Genomic DNA, 19,032 nt, shown 5'->3' on the forward strand with positions numbered 1-19,032 from the left:
ACTACACCTCTCCCAATAATTCCTTCCAATATATTCCCAGGTTAAACTACACCCTCATCCCCAATATATGCCAGTAATACTACACCTCATCCCCAATATAATTCAGTTAATACTACACCTCATCCCCAATATATCAGTAATACTACACACTCATCCCCAATATATTCCAGTAATACTACACCCTCATCCCCAATATATTATTAATACTACACACAACTCACCCCCAATATATCTCAGATAATACTATTACACTAACATCCCCAATATATTCCAGATAATTACTACACCCTCATCCCACATATATTCCAGATAATACTACACACTCATCCCCCAATAATTCCAGGTAATACTACACTACTAACCCTCATCCCCAAATATTCCAGTTAATACTACACCTTCATCCCCCAATATATTTCCGGTAATACTTACAAAATTACTAACACCTCATCCCCAATATATTCCAGTTAATACTACACACTTATCCCAATATTCAGTAATACTTACACATTACTACACCTCATCCCCAATATAATTCCAGGATAATTACTACACCCATCATCCCCAAATATACCAGAGTAATACTACCCTCATCCCAATATATCAGTAATAGTACACCCTCATCCCCAATATATTCCAGATAATTACTACGCCACTCATTCACCCCAATATATTCCAGGCTAATACTAACACATTACTACACCGGCTCATCCCCAATATATTCCAGGTAATACTACACCCTCATCCCCAACATATACCAGATAATCCCTCAGATAAGCCCTCAAACCATCATGGTCACCTAATAATCCCCAGTTTACAATTGGCTCATTCATCCCCCTCCTCTCCCCTGTAACTATTCCCCAGGTCGTTGCTGCAAATGAGAACGTGTTCTCAGTCAACTTACCTGGTAAAATAACGGTAAAATAAAAATAAAAAATAAAATAATACTACGCCCTCATCCCCAACATATACCAGATAATACTACACCCTCATCCCCAACATATACCAGATAATACTATGCCCTCATCCCCAATATATTCCAGTTAATACTACACACTCATCCCCAATATACTCCAGATAATACTACACCCACATCCCCAATATATTCCAGGTATTACTTCACATTACTACACCCTCATCCCCAATATTTTCCAGTTAATACTACACACTCATCCCCAATATATTCCAGGTAATTCTACACATTACTACACCCTCATCCCCAATATATTCCAGATAATACTACACCCTCATCCCCAATATACTCCATGTAATACTGCACACTCATCCCAGATATATTCCAGGTAATACTACACATTACTACACCCTCATCCCCAAAATTTTCCAGTTAATACTACACACTTACCCCCAATATATTCCAGTTAATACTACACCCTCATCCCCAATATATTCCATGTAATACTACACCCTCATCCTCAATATATTACAGGTATTACTACACATTACTACACCCTCATCCCCAATATATTCCAGATAACCTAAAGAAAATACACATTATTACAGACAGTGATGCCCTCATCTGTCTCTGTCTTTTGATTAATTGACCATTTTAAAATACATTACAACCCCAACTTATGGACACAATGCATTTGAAGATGACACTAAAGTTAATAATAATTAAAAAAATATTTTCATTGTGGTCCTCTTATTAACAATTATGTAGATGAATAAAACAGCGGTTGATGATGATCATCGTAGAATTCCTTCACAACGGACTGTGCCCATTCATGATGAAGACCGGTGCATCTGCTGGCAACACATTTGAGTTAGATGATAGTGATGCCAGGTGATGCCATGACGTTAAAGCTGTTTTCTTGCCGACTCTAATGTTATCCCCGGCCTCTTTACAGCCGGTGATAGTAATGGAGTTGGCTTGATGGCCAGTGGTGTCAGAGCCAGTTGGAAAAGCAACCTCCCAACTATGGTATCTTTGAACCAATTATAGACATCTTCATAGATTTACAGTACCTTACATACTTGGCAGCAGTATAGTGTGGTACGACCACTACTGTCTTATAGTATGTAATAGGATGCTGGTGTTACAGCATTGTAATAAGGATATTTGTGTGTTTGTGTGTATATAGAAACTCCAGGAGATGGAGGAGAGGCGAATCGAGAGGGTGGGTGTGTCCATGAAGACATACGCAGAGGTGGACCGTGAGGTGCTGCCTATCGTAGGGAAATGTCTAGACGGAATGACCAAGGCTGCTGAGTCCATCGAGCCAAAGACTGTGAGTACGCACGCACACACATGTGCAAGATTGTGTGTACAGTCTTCTTCCAGGTTAGAACCATGTGGGTACTATGTGTTGTTGATGGTATTCCTCCCTCACTAGAGTCCAGGCTCTTGGCCTTACAAAATTCAGAGATACTGAGGTATTTGCCTCACCCATCCACCTCAAATGCTCATCTGTTAAATCATAACAAGACCTGGGATTAAAACGGGTGAGAATACTTTCTTTGGAGCCTTCTCACTCACTCAGCCGCTTGACTCAGCCAATCATCTCTGGGCTAATTTAAGCCCCATCCCTTGACACTCCCACAGTTAATTGTTTCAGAGAGAGAGCTGGGAAAACAGCAATGTAACAGGAGCAATAATGAGAGAAAGAGAGGCCTATGGAGAGAAAGAGAGGCCTATGGAGAGAAAGAGAGGCCTATAGAGAGAGAGAGAGAGAGAGAGAGAGAGAGAGAGAGAGGTACAGATATGGAGAAAGAAAGCTTGCTTTGAGAGCTGATAAATTTCACTCACAATCCTCCCTCCCTCCCTCCTCTCTCTCTCTCCCTGCCCCTCCCTCCCCTACATATTTACAGTGCATTCGGAAAGAAGTCAGACCCCTTGACTTTTTCCACACTTTGTTACATTACAGCCTTATTCTAAAATGTATTAAATCGTTTTTTCCCCTCATCAATCTACACATAATCACCCATAATGACAAAGCAAAAGCAGGTTTTTAGAATTAGTTGCAAATTCATAAAAAAGAAAGAACCAAAATATTACATTTCCATAAGTATTCAGACCCTTTACTCAGTTCTTTGTTGAAGCACCTTTGACAACGATTACAGCCTCGAGTCTTTTTGGGTATGACGCTACAAGCTTGGCACACCTGTATTTGGGGAATTTCTCCCATTCTTCTCTGCAGATCCTTTCAAGGAGGTTGGATGGGGAGTGTCACTGCACAGCTATTTTCAGGTCTCCAGAGATGTTAGATTGGGTTCAAGTCTGGGCTCTGGCTGGGCCACTCAAAAGACATTCAGAGACTTGCGCCAAAGCCACTCGTTGTCTTGGCTGTGTGCTTAGGGTTGTTGTCCAGTTGGAAGGTGAACCTTCGCCCCAGTCTGAGGTCCTGAGTGCTCTGGAGCAGGTTTTTATCAAGGATCTCTCTGTACTTTGCTCCGTTCATCTTTCCCTCAATCCTGACTAGTCTCCCAGTCCCTGCCGCTGAAAAACATCCCCACAGCATGATGCTACCACCACCATGCTTCACCGTAGGGATGGTACCAGGTTTCCTCCAGACGTGACGTCTGGCTTTCAGGCCAAAGAGTTCAATATTGGTTTCATCAGACCAGAGAATCTTGTTTCTAATGGTCTGAGTCCTTTAGGCACCTTTTGGTAAACTCCAAGCAGGCTGTCGTGCCTTTTACTGAGGAGTGGTTTGCATCTGGCCACTCTACCATAAAGGCCTGATTGGTGGAGTGCTGGTTGTCCTTCTGGAAGGTTCTCCCATCTCTAGAGAGGATGCAAAAAATTCTAAAAAACTGTTTTTGCTTTGTCATTATGGGGTATTGTGTGTAGATTGATGAGGGGAATTAAAAAAAAAATATATATTTTAGAATAAGGTTGTAACGTAACAAAATGTGGAAAATGGGAAGGGGTCTGAATACTTTCCGAATGCAAGGTATTGGGACAGTGAAGCTAAAACTTTTAATTTGGCTCTATATTCCAGGATTTGGGATTTGAGATCAAATGTTTCATGAGGTGACAGTACAGAATGTCAACTTTTATTTTAGGGTATTTACATAAATATCTGATTTACCATTTAGAAATCAAGCATTTGAAGGTCAAATTCACTTTTGTGTATTAAAGTAGTAGTAGTAGTATTTGTTCCCATATTCCTAACACGCAATGACTACATCAAGCATGTAACTCTACAAACTTGTTGGATGCATTTGCATGTTTTTTTGATTGTGTTTCAGATTGTTGTGCCCAATAGATATTAATGGTAAATAATGTATTGTATCAATTTGGAGTGACCGAGAGGTGGGGCAAGTACTTGATTGAGCAGAGTAGCGTGATGCTGCCACTACCGTTGTTTGACCGATATGGTACCAGTTTGGACCAGTACACTCTTTGAAAAAAAGGTGCTATCTAGAACCAAAAAGGCTGTCCCAATAGGAGAACCGTTTGAAGAACCCTTTTGGTTCCAGGTAGTTCTACCTAAAACCAAAAAGAGTTCTCCTATGGGGACAGCCACAGAACCCTTTTGGAACCCTTTTTTCTAAGAGTGGCTGGTCCTAACTCAACACAATACTACACAGATATAGCAAAATAAGAATATAATATGTTTCTGTACACTTCTATATTAATGTGGATGCTACCATGATTACAGCTAATCATGAATTAATTGTGAATAATGATGAGGTAAAAATGTACAGAGGCACAAAGAGATCATACCCCTGAGACATGCTAACCTCTCACCATTACCAGTAACGGGAGGTTAGCATTTTTTGTTGGGTATGATATTTATGCATCTGTAACTTTCTCACTCATCATTATTCATGATTCATTCAGGAGGGAGCAGCTAGTCTGGATCTGGCCACTTCACTGTCTGCACACACAAGGTTAACTATCAGTTCCCCACTTCACCAGAAAACATACACACGCTTGACAGTATACATATACACACGTGAGTCATTTATATGTGACTCATTGAGTCAAAAAAACATACGATTTTTCAAGCATTCAATCCAGTATGCCAAGATGGCGGACACTATCTTAGTGCTAGCTATAGAAAATCATCAGCCTAATATATTGAGATGTCTCATGTTGGCTGCATGCCTGGTTTGACAAAGCCTATCCCTGGGGTGTCCCTAAGGGAAGGAGGGGAGATTACTAAATTAAGGCCTGTGCTGTTCCAGTAAAAAGAGTAGGAATAATAGATTCACATGGAATGGCTCCCTTTCATATCCTCTCTACACAGAACCCTATGGCTCTGTCTCTACTGCCAGCAGCAGTCAGGCTGATGACCTCTTCCCTCTGGCCTTATCAGTATAATGATAGAGATACCGATACAGACCCTGTAACTCTGTAGTGAACAATGAGTGGTGTTCTAATTGTCACTTTGTTTTCTGGACTTTTACATTTAACCTGCTTTTTAGGAATTCTTGGAATAGAAAGGGAGTTTTCTGGTCATATTCAAATGTTATTATGAAACTGTTGACTGCCATAAGAGATAGGAGAGACCTAACAAATCTGTCTCTCCCCTTACCATCTCTCCCCCTACCCCACCCCACCAGGACTCTAAGCAGGTAGTAGAGTCGTACAAGTCTGGGTTTGAGCCCCCAGGGGACGTAGAGTTTGAGGACTACGGGCCGGGACAGACCATGAAGAGGACTGTCTCTGAGACCAGCCTGTCCAACTCACGAGGAGAGGCCAAGGAACGTCCCGGCGGGGGCAAGAGCAAGGGCAAACTGTGGCCTTTCATTAAGAACAAGAACAAGGTAACATACACTCCCACATGCTCAAGGGTACTGTGTATAGCGATACCTCACAGGGTCAAGTGTATTATTTGTGGAGTGGTTGTGACATCACTTCATTTTCCCTGTACAAGAATGTCCAATGTTTTTTGGCCACACTGTTGGCTATAACGAGGCTTAAAATACTGTAACTTCAGGTTACACTGTCAAATGTGACTTTAATGCTCTATTTTGGTTATTGTTATAGTTCTGTTCAGTTCGTTTTAATTTATCATTGTAATTGCAATAATTCTGTCGTTACAGTACGTTAGTAGTATTGTCAGTGTCGTTGTTATTATTTGCCATCCTTTTCCTGGTTACTCACTGGTCATCATCGTCACCATCATTGTCGTTGAGCCACCAACTCTCAACTCCCCAACCCACTAATGCATCGATAACTGAGTCCCACCACCCCCCCCCCCCCTCTCTCTTTCTCTCTCTCTGGTGATAAACTAAAATGACAGATTAACTCACTCCTCTGCACTCTGACTGTATGTCCTGTAGCCTAATAACAGTCTCACTCCCTGATCGTGCTCTTACAATGGTGGTCTGTCTGGAATGGCCTTCTCACAGCCCTTTGTTTCTGTGTGGCTCAGCTGTCTAACATGGGGCCATTTGGGATGAGGTTTTAAGGTTGAGGTGGCACCATGATAGAGCAGAGCACTAGGGTGTGTGTGTGTGGGGGTGTCCTTCACTAGCTCCGACTCCCTGAGGTTTGATCCCGAAAGAGGGAACCCCATGATGTGTGTGTTGTTTGTTTGGTGTTCCTCCTGTTCATAATGTGTCTGTGTTCAAACTCAAGAGCATAAGGGACAGCTGATGACAGAGTATTTGTCCTCACCTTTTGAGTGAGGCCATGCACATACTGTACCCTGAGAGTGTGAGGAGAACAGAATGTCCTGGAAGGAGAGGAGACACACACACACTCATGTACACACAGCATGGTGAAAATGTGAGACATTTGTATCAGAGCATATCAGAGATGGGAGACCCTAGTCCAAGTTGTATCCCTTTCTATAAACAGAACTCCTCTCTGAATCAAAAAAATCATATTGCAAACCATTTACGTACATTTATTTACCTTTTATTTACTCCTTTGGTTTTAAAAAGATGGGTATCCTAAGCTCTTGTGTGCATGTTCACTCACTGAGTAATGTAAGCAATCTGTCAGTACAAATTGCAGATCTCTCTCTAGCTCCCAAATGGCTGGTAGCTCATTAATTGAGCATTAAAAGGTTTGGGCAGAGAGAGTTAGGTTTCTGTGATGATGACCTGAAACTCAGCTGCTGTCGCATCTCAGAGGATGTGGGGAATTTCTAGTCCAACCGCTCGCATGTGATGAGGTTTCCAGAAAATGTATATTACAAAATGGAAGCTTGCATGTGCTTCTCTGTGAAACTGTCTGCTTAAATGTGTTGCAGCAGCACCTAGCTCTAACACTATTAACGCTTCTCACTCACTCTGGTTACGTTACGACCTTCAACCTTTGTTTTACTTTGTTTGTTTGACAAGATTATTTACTACATAACAGCTGGGTATGACACTGGGGTTGTTTGTGTTTGACATCTCTCTTGGTTGTCTCTGTTTCCATTGGGTTTTTCTCTTACCTGTTTTTAACATTATTTGGGCCCTTATTTATTTATCTCGTTTTGTGTTCCTTCCTTTTTTGTCCTCTCGTTTTGATTCTGCACCTTTTCCTCCTCCTCCTCCTCCTCGGTCACGGCTCCCTCTTAATGGTAGCTTATGTCCCTGTTAACGTCCCCGCACCAGCCCCCCCCCNGCACCCCCAGCCTCCAGCCCCCCCTCACCCTGTGCTGTTCCCAACGACCCCCAGTCTCCCAAGCAGAACAAGGAGCCCCTCTCCAACCGCTTCAACGAGTTCATGGCCTCCAAACCCAAAATGACCTGCCTCCGGAGCCTGAGGCGAGGGGTAAGTGTGTGTGTGTTGTGCTGTGGATGTGGTCGTTTGTGTGTGAGAGTGTGTGTGTTGTCTGTGTGCTCGCCTGTCCCCGGGCTCTGTAGCGCCGCTGTATGGCGGAGGTTCATCAGGTAGTGTTGACATTAGGCCTATATTCTTCCGTTATTAATCATTAATTGGCTATATATTATGCGTATTACATCATCAGTTTCATGTTATCTCTGGAACACTGGGGAATCATCTCAACCAAAAACTAATAAAACCTGTACTGGGCCAAATCTATCTTGGACATCTGTCTATCCTCCAGCCTCCTCCATTCAGCGTTCTGCCTGTATCAGTCTCTGTGTACCGCTCTCTCTAGCATGCTTCCATAGTTCTGCTCTACCAGAACCACACAGTCTGTGTCCGTCTCTCTCCAGACATAAACTCAAACTCTCCACCCTGTCTCCACTTTGAACTCTAAAACTGCTTCACACACAATGACCGTGTCGTCTGAGCTCCCTCTTCGTGACAGACATGTGTAGGTGTCTTGCTATATTGTAGCTCTCCTTGAAGTGTTGCCATGATGATGCAATGAAGGAAATCACAAGGAATACATTGCTAGAAGTAGTAATGGGGAGAGTATAAGCAACTGGAAGAAGTTTTGTTCTTTAGTAAAGAATGACTTCCTCCTAAACAGCCTATCTGGGTCGAACTGAAAATCAGTAACAGTATAATGTATAACGATTATGCATAAAGTCAAAAGTCAGAGTATATTGAATATGATGTTGCGCTGTATGCTGATTGAGTCACTGAGTCTGTCGGGCCAGGCCCGGCTTTTAGAAGTGCTATTTTAGAAGCAAGCCCCTGAGGTTCAACACACCCTCTTTATCTGCAGACAGACACGCTGCAGCTATCTGGTGTCACGCTGAGTTTCTATTCCTAAACCATGATCCCTGTCCAGGTCAGGCCATGCCCACGGCGCCCCACAAGGCTCCCCTTGACCTCAGGAACGGGCTAGGCTGCTCACGTGTTCTTTCCGGCCTCTGCGAATAAAGTTTGCTTATGTTCCTATCTTTTGAAGGGCAACAGAAGGAATGGACCAGAGCCATAAATGTCTCATAGCTCGGCCCACAACGTATGACGTCTATAAGAACAGAGGATAAATAGTAGTAATAGTAAAACAATGTTCTCTCTGGGACCATATCAAGGAAGAAATAATTGAAGGTCAGGAGAATGGGGAAATGGGGCGAATCTAGCAGGAAGTGAACGTCTTCAATAGAGGAAGTGGAGTAACGGTCATATTCTAAACGTGCAGGCCAGGGTAGGCCAAGGTGGTTTTAAATCTGAAGCATTGTTTTCTGTCAATGTTGCAGATTTAAGTTAATCCCTTACGGTATTCCTGTTATGTAGTACTGTATTGCAGGGAAGGGAGAATTAGAAAGTTCTGTTTTTTGTTTTGGTCGGTCAGGGTGACGTATCGAGCACCAGATTACCTATTTTTTAAGATTCATATCGCTATATCCGAATCTCTCAATATCATCTTCAACCCTTTTCATATTCCATATTGATTTAGTATTTCTGTTTTTTTTGTCTGTATATGAACATTGTTAAGAATACGTTTACACTTTATTTTTGTGTTAAACTTTATTTAACCTTTTTTAAGAACAGTAGAGAAGTCAATTCAAAACAAGAGCTCTCTTCTCTGTTCTTGAGAGATAACGACACAGCTGACACTTAAACCGATTAGCCAAAAACTGACCCTTACCGTAACCACATTTTTATAAATTCTGAAATGAAATATCGGTTTGGGCATCAGGTGTGTCCTTATAACCTTTTCTGCTCTGCCCAAACTGGCACGAGCGGACATATTGCTTAAACGCCTGCTCAGTTGGACAGCACCCCAGTGTAATAGTAATCCAGAATACCTCTTAAAGAAGTACTCCATCTCTGGGTCAGGCTGGTTTGGTTATTAGTCTATCGTAGTACAGCACTATACTGTACAGGTGCTGTTAATGAGTGAAAGTATTCACATTATCAATTTAATTAAGCTCAGTACTAAGCAGAATATTAGTTATGAAATAAAAGTTTATTTCCCTTGATACAGTATCTTTGAGAGGACCAATGTCAGTTTTTGAGCATATTATTAATTTTTTTTCATTGTTCATTGACTTGGTTATATAAAATGTGATATGAGTCTGTATTTGAATATCATGCTAGTTGTGTCTGTAGGTGGGGTTCTAGGTTCATTCTCTGGCTGAGGGCTGCACAGCAGAGGGATGTTTCACCCAGCATGCCCCAGTGGGAGGGCCTGTTATTCCTCAGCCTTCTGGTGCCCGGCCCTCTGATCCAACTCCAGATACACAGAGAGAGAGAGATGGAGGGTGTGAGAGAGTGAGGATAACTGATGACAGCATCATGAGAGTTAGTGTGTGTGTGAAAGACAGAAAGAAAGAGAGGGAGAGAGATGAATGATGTAAGCCTTTGAATGAGTGAGCGTGTGTGTGGGGGGGAAGTAGTAAACCCATTAGCTTAATTAGTAGCCCTGTGCTAATTGATGAAGCTGTTTTCTCTCATAACCACGGCAGCAGCCTCCTACTCGCCCTCACTTGCTCTGTTATCACAAAGACTGGAGGACTCTGGGCATACCCACTTACGCTTTCGAGGCTAGTCAACATGTCGTAAGTGCGTATGTTGGCCTGCGTATGTTGGCCGACTGTGTGTTCGTTTGTGTTAGGAAATATATGTGTGTGTCTGGGCCATGTGCGGCACAGACAGTAGTCTCATTTAATGATGATAACATTGACAGTATATATACACACACATTTATCACATTTACAGTCACAGTCACACAAAAACATAGAAATAATAATTTATTTCCTGTTATCTGTTTCTTTAGTCATTTTCGGTAGTTTTGTTTCCTTCTAAATGAGGCTAGTGTCTGTGACTGCGTCAGGCTATTGGCCCTGCTGCCCTGTCATAAGACCACACTAGTCAAATGATCAGAACAAAAGAGGACCTCATTTCCTGTCCCACATCTCAGCTTGAGGCACTATTTGTCACAACAGCAGAATTGCCTTGGACTTTCTGCTGCTGCAGTGCACATTTGTTAGTGGTTAATTCTCAAAGTGTCACAAGCACTACATTTAAACTAAGGAAGTAGGATTGGAGTATGGTGGATGATGGTCACCCCACCGTTTGCTCCTATATCTTATTTTTTGGGGTGCACAACATTGGGTTTGTGGTGCTCGTTACACTTTCAGGAAGTTTAGTCTACCCAGCTCTTCTTTCAGTGTGCTGGCACCATTGCACCATAGCCTGTATGTATATAGACTATGTATGAATATGTACCTGTATATACACCTGTCTGTCTGGGATGTCTGCTTAGTCAGGATTTGACTCAATATACCCTGCAGGAATTTGACTATTTCCTTGAAGGAAATAACAAACGCGAGAACCATTTGAAGTGTAGAGAAGTGTACAGAGAGGGAGAAATAGGCTGATCCCGGGCCATTCCAGGTGGATGACTTGATTACAGGACTGAAGTGAGTATAACCCTGCCTCATCCTGGCTCCTGAGTGCAGCCTGTGAGCTGTTAACTGGATTAAAAGTCATTCACTGTAGCTATAGCAGCCCAGTGCGTGTTAAAGTATCTCTCTTTTATGTCGTACAAACTACGTCCTCATAATAAGTCATTACAATGATTCAGGCTGGAGTGACCCACTGTGTTAAAGTATCTCTCCTCTCTAGAACTATGGAGCTAACAATGAGCTCTAATGATCTTTAATAGTGACATCACTACATGTGCAATTAAACCAAAGCAATTAACATAAACCTCTTTTCCGCCTTAAATTATTTTTCCAGTTCTCTTTTCTATCTATAATTTGCCTTAATTGTCCTTTAATTTCACAGTTATCAATCATAAGTCACTGTTTCTTTGCAAGACCCCTCCCTCTCAATTAGCCATTGAAGAAGGTGAACGAAAGTCATTATGGTTATAGTTTTATTGAACTCATTGATACAGAAGGTTACTACTGTAGGTCCTGGTATAGCTTTGAATCTAGGAGCAACTTCTCCCTAGCCTGAGTGCCAGTCTGTTTATGCTCTTTTGCCAACTCAGATTGGCACAAACAGACTTAGGCTAACCTCTCCTAGGAGTGAATGTCCAGTCACTGTTTGAAACATACACACTGCCTCTGAACATGTGAACTGTCATCATGCTTAGCCATGACACATGCTGCTATCACCCCCTGCTGTTACAATGCTGTCATTGTGGGGGCAGAAATGAGGGATGCAGGAAGGGAAGAGGGTTGTGGAATCATCCTCTAATCTGACCTTCTGTTTCCCTGCAATGAGGGTGGGTGTCTCCACTCGTCTCTCTCCATCTCTCTCTTCTCTCCATCTCTCCTTCTCTCAATTTGCTCGCTCTCATTTGCCATCCTGTGCAGTCTAGACTTGTGAGTTGGCTTACCTATCACCTCAAGTCATTCAAAACGCTTTTATTTTTTCATTCATCCCTGAAAGCTGACGTTGAACTTGGCCAAATTAGAAAAAGGTTATCCAGAGCCATACGTTATAGTAACATATGGCTCAGGAAGACATTAGAAGAGTCCTGAGAATGACCAGGTATTGTCTTGGCATGACCTATTGCTGTGGTAACGCAAACTTAGTTTTCCATTGTAATCAGAACAAACTGTGGCATACCGGGCATCCGATATCCACGGATATACATGAGCATCCAAACTAACCAGCATCTGCAAAGAACCACAGACTCTTAGCACCTCTCATATCTCATCGGTCATGTTCACAAATGCTCTCATACCTGATGGATCTATGCATTTGCTGTTTGGTTTTGAAAGTGCCGGTTATCTCTTTGGTCAATACCACAGGGACATATTTGGTGTATGTTTGATGATCAAAGCTCAGCAATATATCATACAAGGCATCCAATACTTCTACATTCCCCTTTCCAGGTTAAAACCCACCTCTTTTCATCATATTGGGAAGTGTGGCTAAGGAGCTGCTTTGTGATCAATATATCCATGTCAACGTACATGTGCATGCTATGCCAGGGGGAAACATGACCAATGCTACATGTTATTCTGCTGTTGTATGACTTGTCTGTTCTCTTTCTCTCCTGCTCCTCCTGCTATTTCCCTCTCCCCTCTTCCTCCCATGAAGCTTTCTCTCAAGTTGGTAAGCATGACCGTAACACTGCATGACCGTAACACTGCATGACCGTAGTGGCATGAACCGTATTCTGAGCGTAGCGTGCACGTCCTCCTAGCAACACAAACATGGTTGATAATTCTGTGTGACCGTTGTTTGTGTTCAGTTCCTTTCGTCCGGACTTATTTATTCATTTTGTTGTGACATGACGATGGATTTTACAGACCCTTGTCTCATTTGTTTATTTTGTTGCGTGTCTTGTTTGTTGTGTCTCTCCCACTGTGCCTGTGTGCTCTGTGCAGATCACACTCAATTCCCACGTCCGGAATCTGATTGAGGTGATCAGAATTACTGTTATTGTTTTGTATGTCCGTCTGTCTGTCAGAACTGGGTTTCAAGTACTATTTGAAATCTTTTAACTTAAGCCACTTTTCTAATCCTTTCATTGCAACAGACAAGCACAGAGTTGAAAATTATTTCAGATAGTATTTTGAACCTAGTTCTGTCTGTCCATCTGCTAGTTCCATTCCCTTTGATCTATCACCATAATCATTAGAATAAAAGACAGACGATTCCAATAAATAAATCATAGCTCCTTACAATAGATAAATCATAATCATAGCTGATGAGGGTAGATAGAATCAAAGATGTTTACAGAGATGCAGCTTTTAATGAATGGTAATTTAGCAGTGCATTCACGATGCAGGGCTCTAAAGATGTTGTTCAGCATTAGCTGCCAGACTCCGAGGTTCTGATGTAGAAATGAATGGCATGAAAAAAGAGCTAGACTAAAACATCCAGATAATCATGAGCCTTCCAGGAATACCATGTATTTTCCACTGAAATGCAGAACAGATGGGAACAAATGGGAGCTTTTGGTCTGTCAGGTAGAAACTAAACTCATCTCCAGGCTCAATTGCTACAGAGAGAGAGCTGGCTGGTGGATGAGATTAGATAGAGATGGGCTTTGAAAAAGGTTTCTATCAGGACATATTCAATGTAATGTCATGTTTTGATGAATTATCTAGACCTCTACATTGAGCCCTGTGAAGAATTTGGATTGATCAATAATTATAATTATTAATTAATAATTAATTATAATCAACTGCCCTGAAATTATTGTAGATCTCCTTAGTCTATCATAATAACATAATCCATGATAATCATTAGTTAATAACTTTGTGTGTGTAGTAATAATTATCGAATGGTCAACTATGCATGTCAAACCCTTTGGGTAGAGATTAGAAATGATCAGGATCTGTCAACAGTGATTAAATGTAATCAAGTAGATTTGAATGGACAGTACCAGTCAAATGTTAGGACACATCTACTCATTCCGGGGTTTTTCTTTATTTGTACTATTTTTGAGATTGTAGAATAATAGTGAAGACATCAAAACTATGAAATAACACAGATGGAATCATGTAGTAACAAAAAGAGTGTTAAACAAATCAAAAAATATTTTATATTTGAGATTCTTTAAAGTAGTTACCCTTTGCCTTGATGACATATTTGCATTCTCTCAACCAGCTTCATGAAGTAGTCACCTGGAATCATTTCAATTAACAGCTGTGCCTTGTTAAAAGTTAATTTGTCGAATTTCTTTCCTTCTTTAATGCGTTTGAGCCAATCAGTTGTGTTGTGACAAGCTAGGGGTGGTATACAGAAGATGGTCTTTTACCAAATAGGACTAAGTCCATATTATGGCAAGAACAGCTCAAATAAGCAAAGAGAAACGACAGCATATCATTACTTTAAGACATGAAGGTCAGTCAATATGGAAAAGTTCAAGAATTTTTAAAGATTGTTCAAGTGCAGTCGCAAAAACCATCAAGCACTATGATGACACCGGCTCTCATGAGGACCGCCACAGGAAAGGAAGATACAGAGTTACCTCTGCTGCAGAGGATACGTTCATTAGAGTTACCAGCCTCAGAAATTGTAGCCCAAATAAATTATTCACAGAATTCAAGTAACAGACACATCTCAACATCAACTGTTCAGAGGAGACTGCGTGAATCAGGCCTTCAAATGACTTAAATGTCCATGGTCGAATTGCTGCAAAGAAACCACTACTAAAGCACACCAATAAGAAGAAGAGACTTGCTTGGGCCAAGAAACACAAGCAATGGACATTAGACCGGTGTAAATCTGTCCTTTGGTCTGATAAGTAAAATGTTTTGATTTCAACCGCCGTGTCTTTGTGAGACACAGAGTAGGTGAACGGATGATCTCTGCATGTGTGGTTCCCACCGTGAAGCATGTAGGAGGTGTGATTGTGTGATTTATTTGAATTCAAGGCACACTTAACCAGCATGGCTACCAGAGCATTCTGCAGCGATTCACCATCCCATCTGGTTTTTGCTTAGTGGGACTATCATTTGTTTTTCAACAGGACAATGACCCAACACACCTCCAGGCTGTGTAAGGGCTATTTGACCAAGAAGGAAAGTGATGGAGTGCTGCATCAGATGACCTGGCCTCAACCCAATTGAGATGGTTTGGGATGAGTTAGACTGCAGAGTGAAGGAAAAGCAGCCAACATGTGCTCAGCATATGTGGGAACTCCTTCAAGACTGTTGGAAAATCATTCCAGGTGAAGCTGGTTGAGAGAATGCCAAGAGTGTGCAAAGCTGTCGTCAAGGCAAAGGGTGGCTACTTAGAAGAATCTGAAATATAAAATACATTTTGATTTGTTTAACATATTTTTGGTTACTTCACGATTCCATGTGTTATTTTATATTTTTGATGTCTTCACTATTATTCTACAATCTCAAAAATAGTAAAAATAAAGAAAAGGCCTGGAATGAGTAGGTGTCCAAACATTTGACTGGTACTGTATATCTGAGTGTGAACTTTATATTTTACAGGTAAGTTACTGGATAAAAAAAGCACATGTATAGCATATTGTCTTGTGAGTGGTGTGGAGTATTTTGTTTTTAACAACATCTACAGAAATCATGTTGTTCTTTATTCTTGTGATTAACTATTTATATAAACAATACAAGTATTTTTTGGAGCATAATCAAGAGCATGTTGAATGAAACCTGTTTGTTGTGTTGCATGTTGTCTGGTTGGCAAGTGTTGCACAGCGGTGCAGCGCTATGGGATAAAGATCCAGAGCATATTGAATGAAACCTGTTTGTTGTGTTGCATGTTGTCCGGTAAGTGTTGCACAGCGGTGCAGAGAGATGGGGTAAGGAAGATAATCACCATGGTAGCCTAGCCTGCTGCTGCGTTTCTATCAGCTTACATACCAGTAAACTCCAGTGACCTCTGACCCCTGGCCAGTAGGACGTTGTCCTTTGGTTCTGCTATGTTATCACATTGTCTGAGCCTTAACCGATCCAGTCCAAGCTCATGATCACACAAATACCATAATATTACTGCAGGGTAAAATCTTACATCAATAATATATGAACATGTGAGGAATGCCACAGTAAATAAACCTTCCAGTGGGTTACTCTAAATTGACATGCATTCAACAATTATCCAGTTATTGTATTGTAATACATGCATTTGTAAAAATTAAAATAAAAACTGACCAAATAGCACCACCAAGTGCTGTATCTCTGAACTGCAGCATATACAGTAGACAAAAGGCAGGTTGTTAATTTGGAAAGTGGAGCAGGCCGATCACAGAACAGAGAGAATGACTCACCAACATCAGAGATGATCGATATGTATTCTATCCAGGAATCTCCTTCATCAGGAAACATTATACCATCTGCCCTCAAATGGCCCCACAGTTTTCATTTCAGAAACACTACCTCCTTTTAACAGGAGTCATCTTCTCTCTCGACAGTTATGAAATGAACACAGAAATGTGATTTGACTGGATATGAAGTGATACAGCCTAATATATTTTGAGGCTTGGGACTGAATAGGTGAAAGGTGGTTGTAGGGCTTACCTTCACACAGAGACCCCCCTCCCCCAACCAGAGCTCAGGGGGTTAGTGGTAGACTATAGTGCTGCAGTATCTCCTTCACCAGCTGCCATAACTCTATCAGATACACAACCATAAATTATGGGGAATTCTTTATCCTAATGGCTTTATTGTAAGGGGGATACTGCACCTAAAGGTTCCTAGTGTTAGATAGAGAGCCTGAACATCCGTGAGGGATGTTACATGTTATTCATATTCATACATTTTACAGGTAGGGTGTACAACGCTCCTGAAATTCACTTTGTCTCCAACTTGTCTTGTTCTATCCCACTCTCTTGCTACCATCTCTCTCTCTCTTTCTCTCCCATTCTCTCTCTCTCAGGGCTCTGGACCGGAGGACTTCAGCCACCTGCCCCCAGAGCAGAGGAGAAAGAAGCTTCAGGCCAAGATAGACGACATAAATAAGGACATCCAGAAAGAGATGGACCAGAAGTAAGTTTGTGTCTGTGTCTTCAACATAAGCCTCAGCCATATTTGTTTGGAAATGATGTCCTACCTCCTCCCTAAAAGCTCCCTCCCTTTAGTGTCAGCACCGTTGTGGAAACAAAATGTCCCCAGTAAAATTGCGGCGATGGTGCAAAATCCATCATATGATGCAAAACGCATCATCATGATGTGGCAAGTGACACTTTGCTTCTTGAAAATCCTACATCTTGAAAACATGCAAAAGCATTTGGATTGTCTTAACAATGGACTAATTAAACAAATACCAAAATATTTTTTTGGTAGATTTTTCCTTTAAAAAAAGAGTTTAAGCCTCAAGAAAACTTCAGACCCAATCAAGGAGTTGTAAATCCCAGGGTCTCTAATTTGTTTCCGTCTGAGGGTTATTAACCAATGTGAGTCTAAGCCGGGAGAGGGGGGTACTACTAAGCCATATGGAATTGTTTTAAGAAGGTCATACTAGGGATCATTTTGCTATTTTGAATTTTAAAACCACTTGATGTACCCCCCAAAAATATAAAACAATTATTTGATGAAAAAATATTTTTGGCCTTACTGCTATTAGCCCAATACAAACGCATTGAATAACAGATTCACTACATGGAACAACAGATAGTCCCCCCCAAAAAAATCTAAAGGAAGTTTGTTCAAAAGTGTCTGTCCTATATCTGAGTGATATAAGAAAGACCACGAAACATTTGTTATTTGTATATATATATATATATCTTTTTTTTTTTTTTACATGTATTTAACCTCTTGTTTTTTGGCACTAAACCGTCTAAGCCCTGTGTAAACTGGGGGAGGGGGGTGGTTCTACTAATTTATCTGGAATTGTTTTAAGAAGGACATACCAAGGATCATTTTGCTATTTGAGATAGATTTTTTTTTAATATACAAAAAATATTTAATTAGAACATCAAATCAAATGTGATTTGTCACATGCACTGAATACAACAGGTGTAGACCTTACAGTGAAATGCTTACTTACAAGCCCTTAACCAACAATGCAGTTTTAAGAAAAGTAAGTGTTAAGTAACAAATAGTTGAGGTAATATGTGCAGTTGAAGTTGGAAGTTTACATACACCTTAGCCAAATACATTTAAACTCAGTTTTTCACAAATCCTGACATTTAATCCAAGTAAAGATTCCCTGTCTTAGGTCAGTTAGGATCACCATGTTATTTTAAGAATGTGAAATGTCAGAATAACAGTAGAGAGAATGATTTATTTCAGCTTTTATTTCTTTCATCACATTCCCAGTGGGTCAGAAGTTTACATAGACTCAATTAGTATTTGGTAACATTACCTTTAAATTGTTTAACTTGGGTCAAACGTTTTGGGTAGTCTTCCACAAGCTTCCCACAATAAGTTGGGTGAATTTTGGCCCATTCCTCCTGACAGAGCTGGTGTAGGCCTCAGGTTTGTAGGCCTCCTTGCCCGCACACACCTTTTCAGTACTGCCCACACATTTTATATGGGATTGCGGTCAGGGCTTTGTGATGGCCACTCCAATACCTTGACTTTGTTGTCCTTAAGCCATTTTGCCATAACTTTGGAAGTATGCTTGGGGTCATTGTCCATTTGGAAGACCGATTTGGGACCAAGCTTTAACTTCCTGATTGATGTCTTGAGATGTTGCTTCAATATATCCACATAATATTCCTCCCTCATGATGCCATCTATTTTGTGAAGTGCACCAGTCCCTCCTGCAGCAAAGCACCCCCACAACATGATGCTGCCACCCCCGTGCTTCATGGTTGGGATGGTGTTCTTCGGCTTGCAAGCATCCCCCTTTTTCCTCCAAACATAACGATGGTCATTATGGCC

General features: G+C 41.2%; 1 protein-coding gene across 1 annotated transcript in view; it reads left to right on the forward strand.

Annotated features, from left to right (window-relative positions):
* LOC111961806 (formin-binding protein 1-like) overlaps positions 1 to 19,032 on the forward strand; it is a 111,237-nt gene that overhangs the window by 85,842 nt on the left and 6,363 nt on the right. Inside the window, 7 exon segments of the mRNA XM_070442808.1 lie at positions 1,078 to 1,108; positions 2,100 to 2,246; positions 5,530 to 5,733; positions 7,489 to 7,518; positions 7,520 to 7,678; positions 12,827 to 12,841; positions 17,084 to 17,193. Coding sequence (XP_070298909.1) covers positions 1,078 to 1,108; positions 2,100 to 2,246; positions 5,530 to 5,733; positions 7,489 to 7,518; positions 7,520 to 7,678; positions 12,827 to 12,841; positions 17,084 to 17,193 — 696 coding nt within the window.

This window comes from Salvelinus sp. IW2-2015, linkage group LG4q.1:29 (genome assembly GCF_002910315.2).
Source record: "Salvelinus sp. IW2-2015 linkage group LG4q.1:29, ASM291031v2, whole genome shotgun sequence".
Classification (NCBI taxonomy): Eukaryota; Metazoa; Chordata; class Actinopteri; order Salmoniformes; family Salmonidae; genus Salvelinus; species Salvelinus sp. IW2-2015.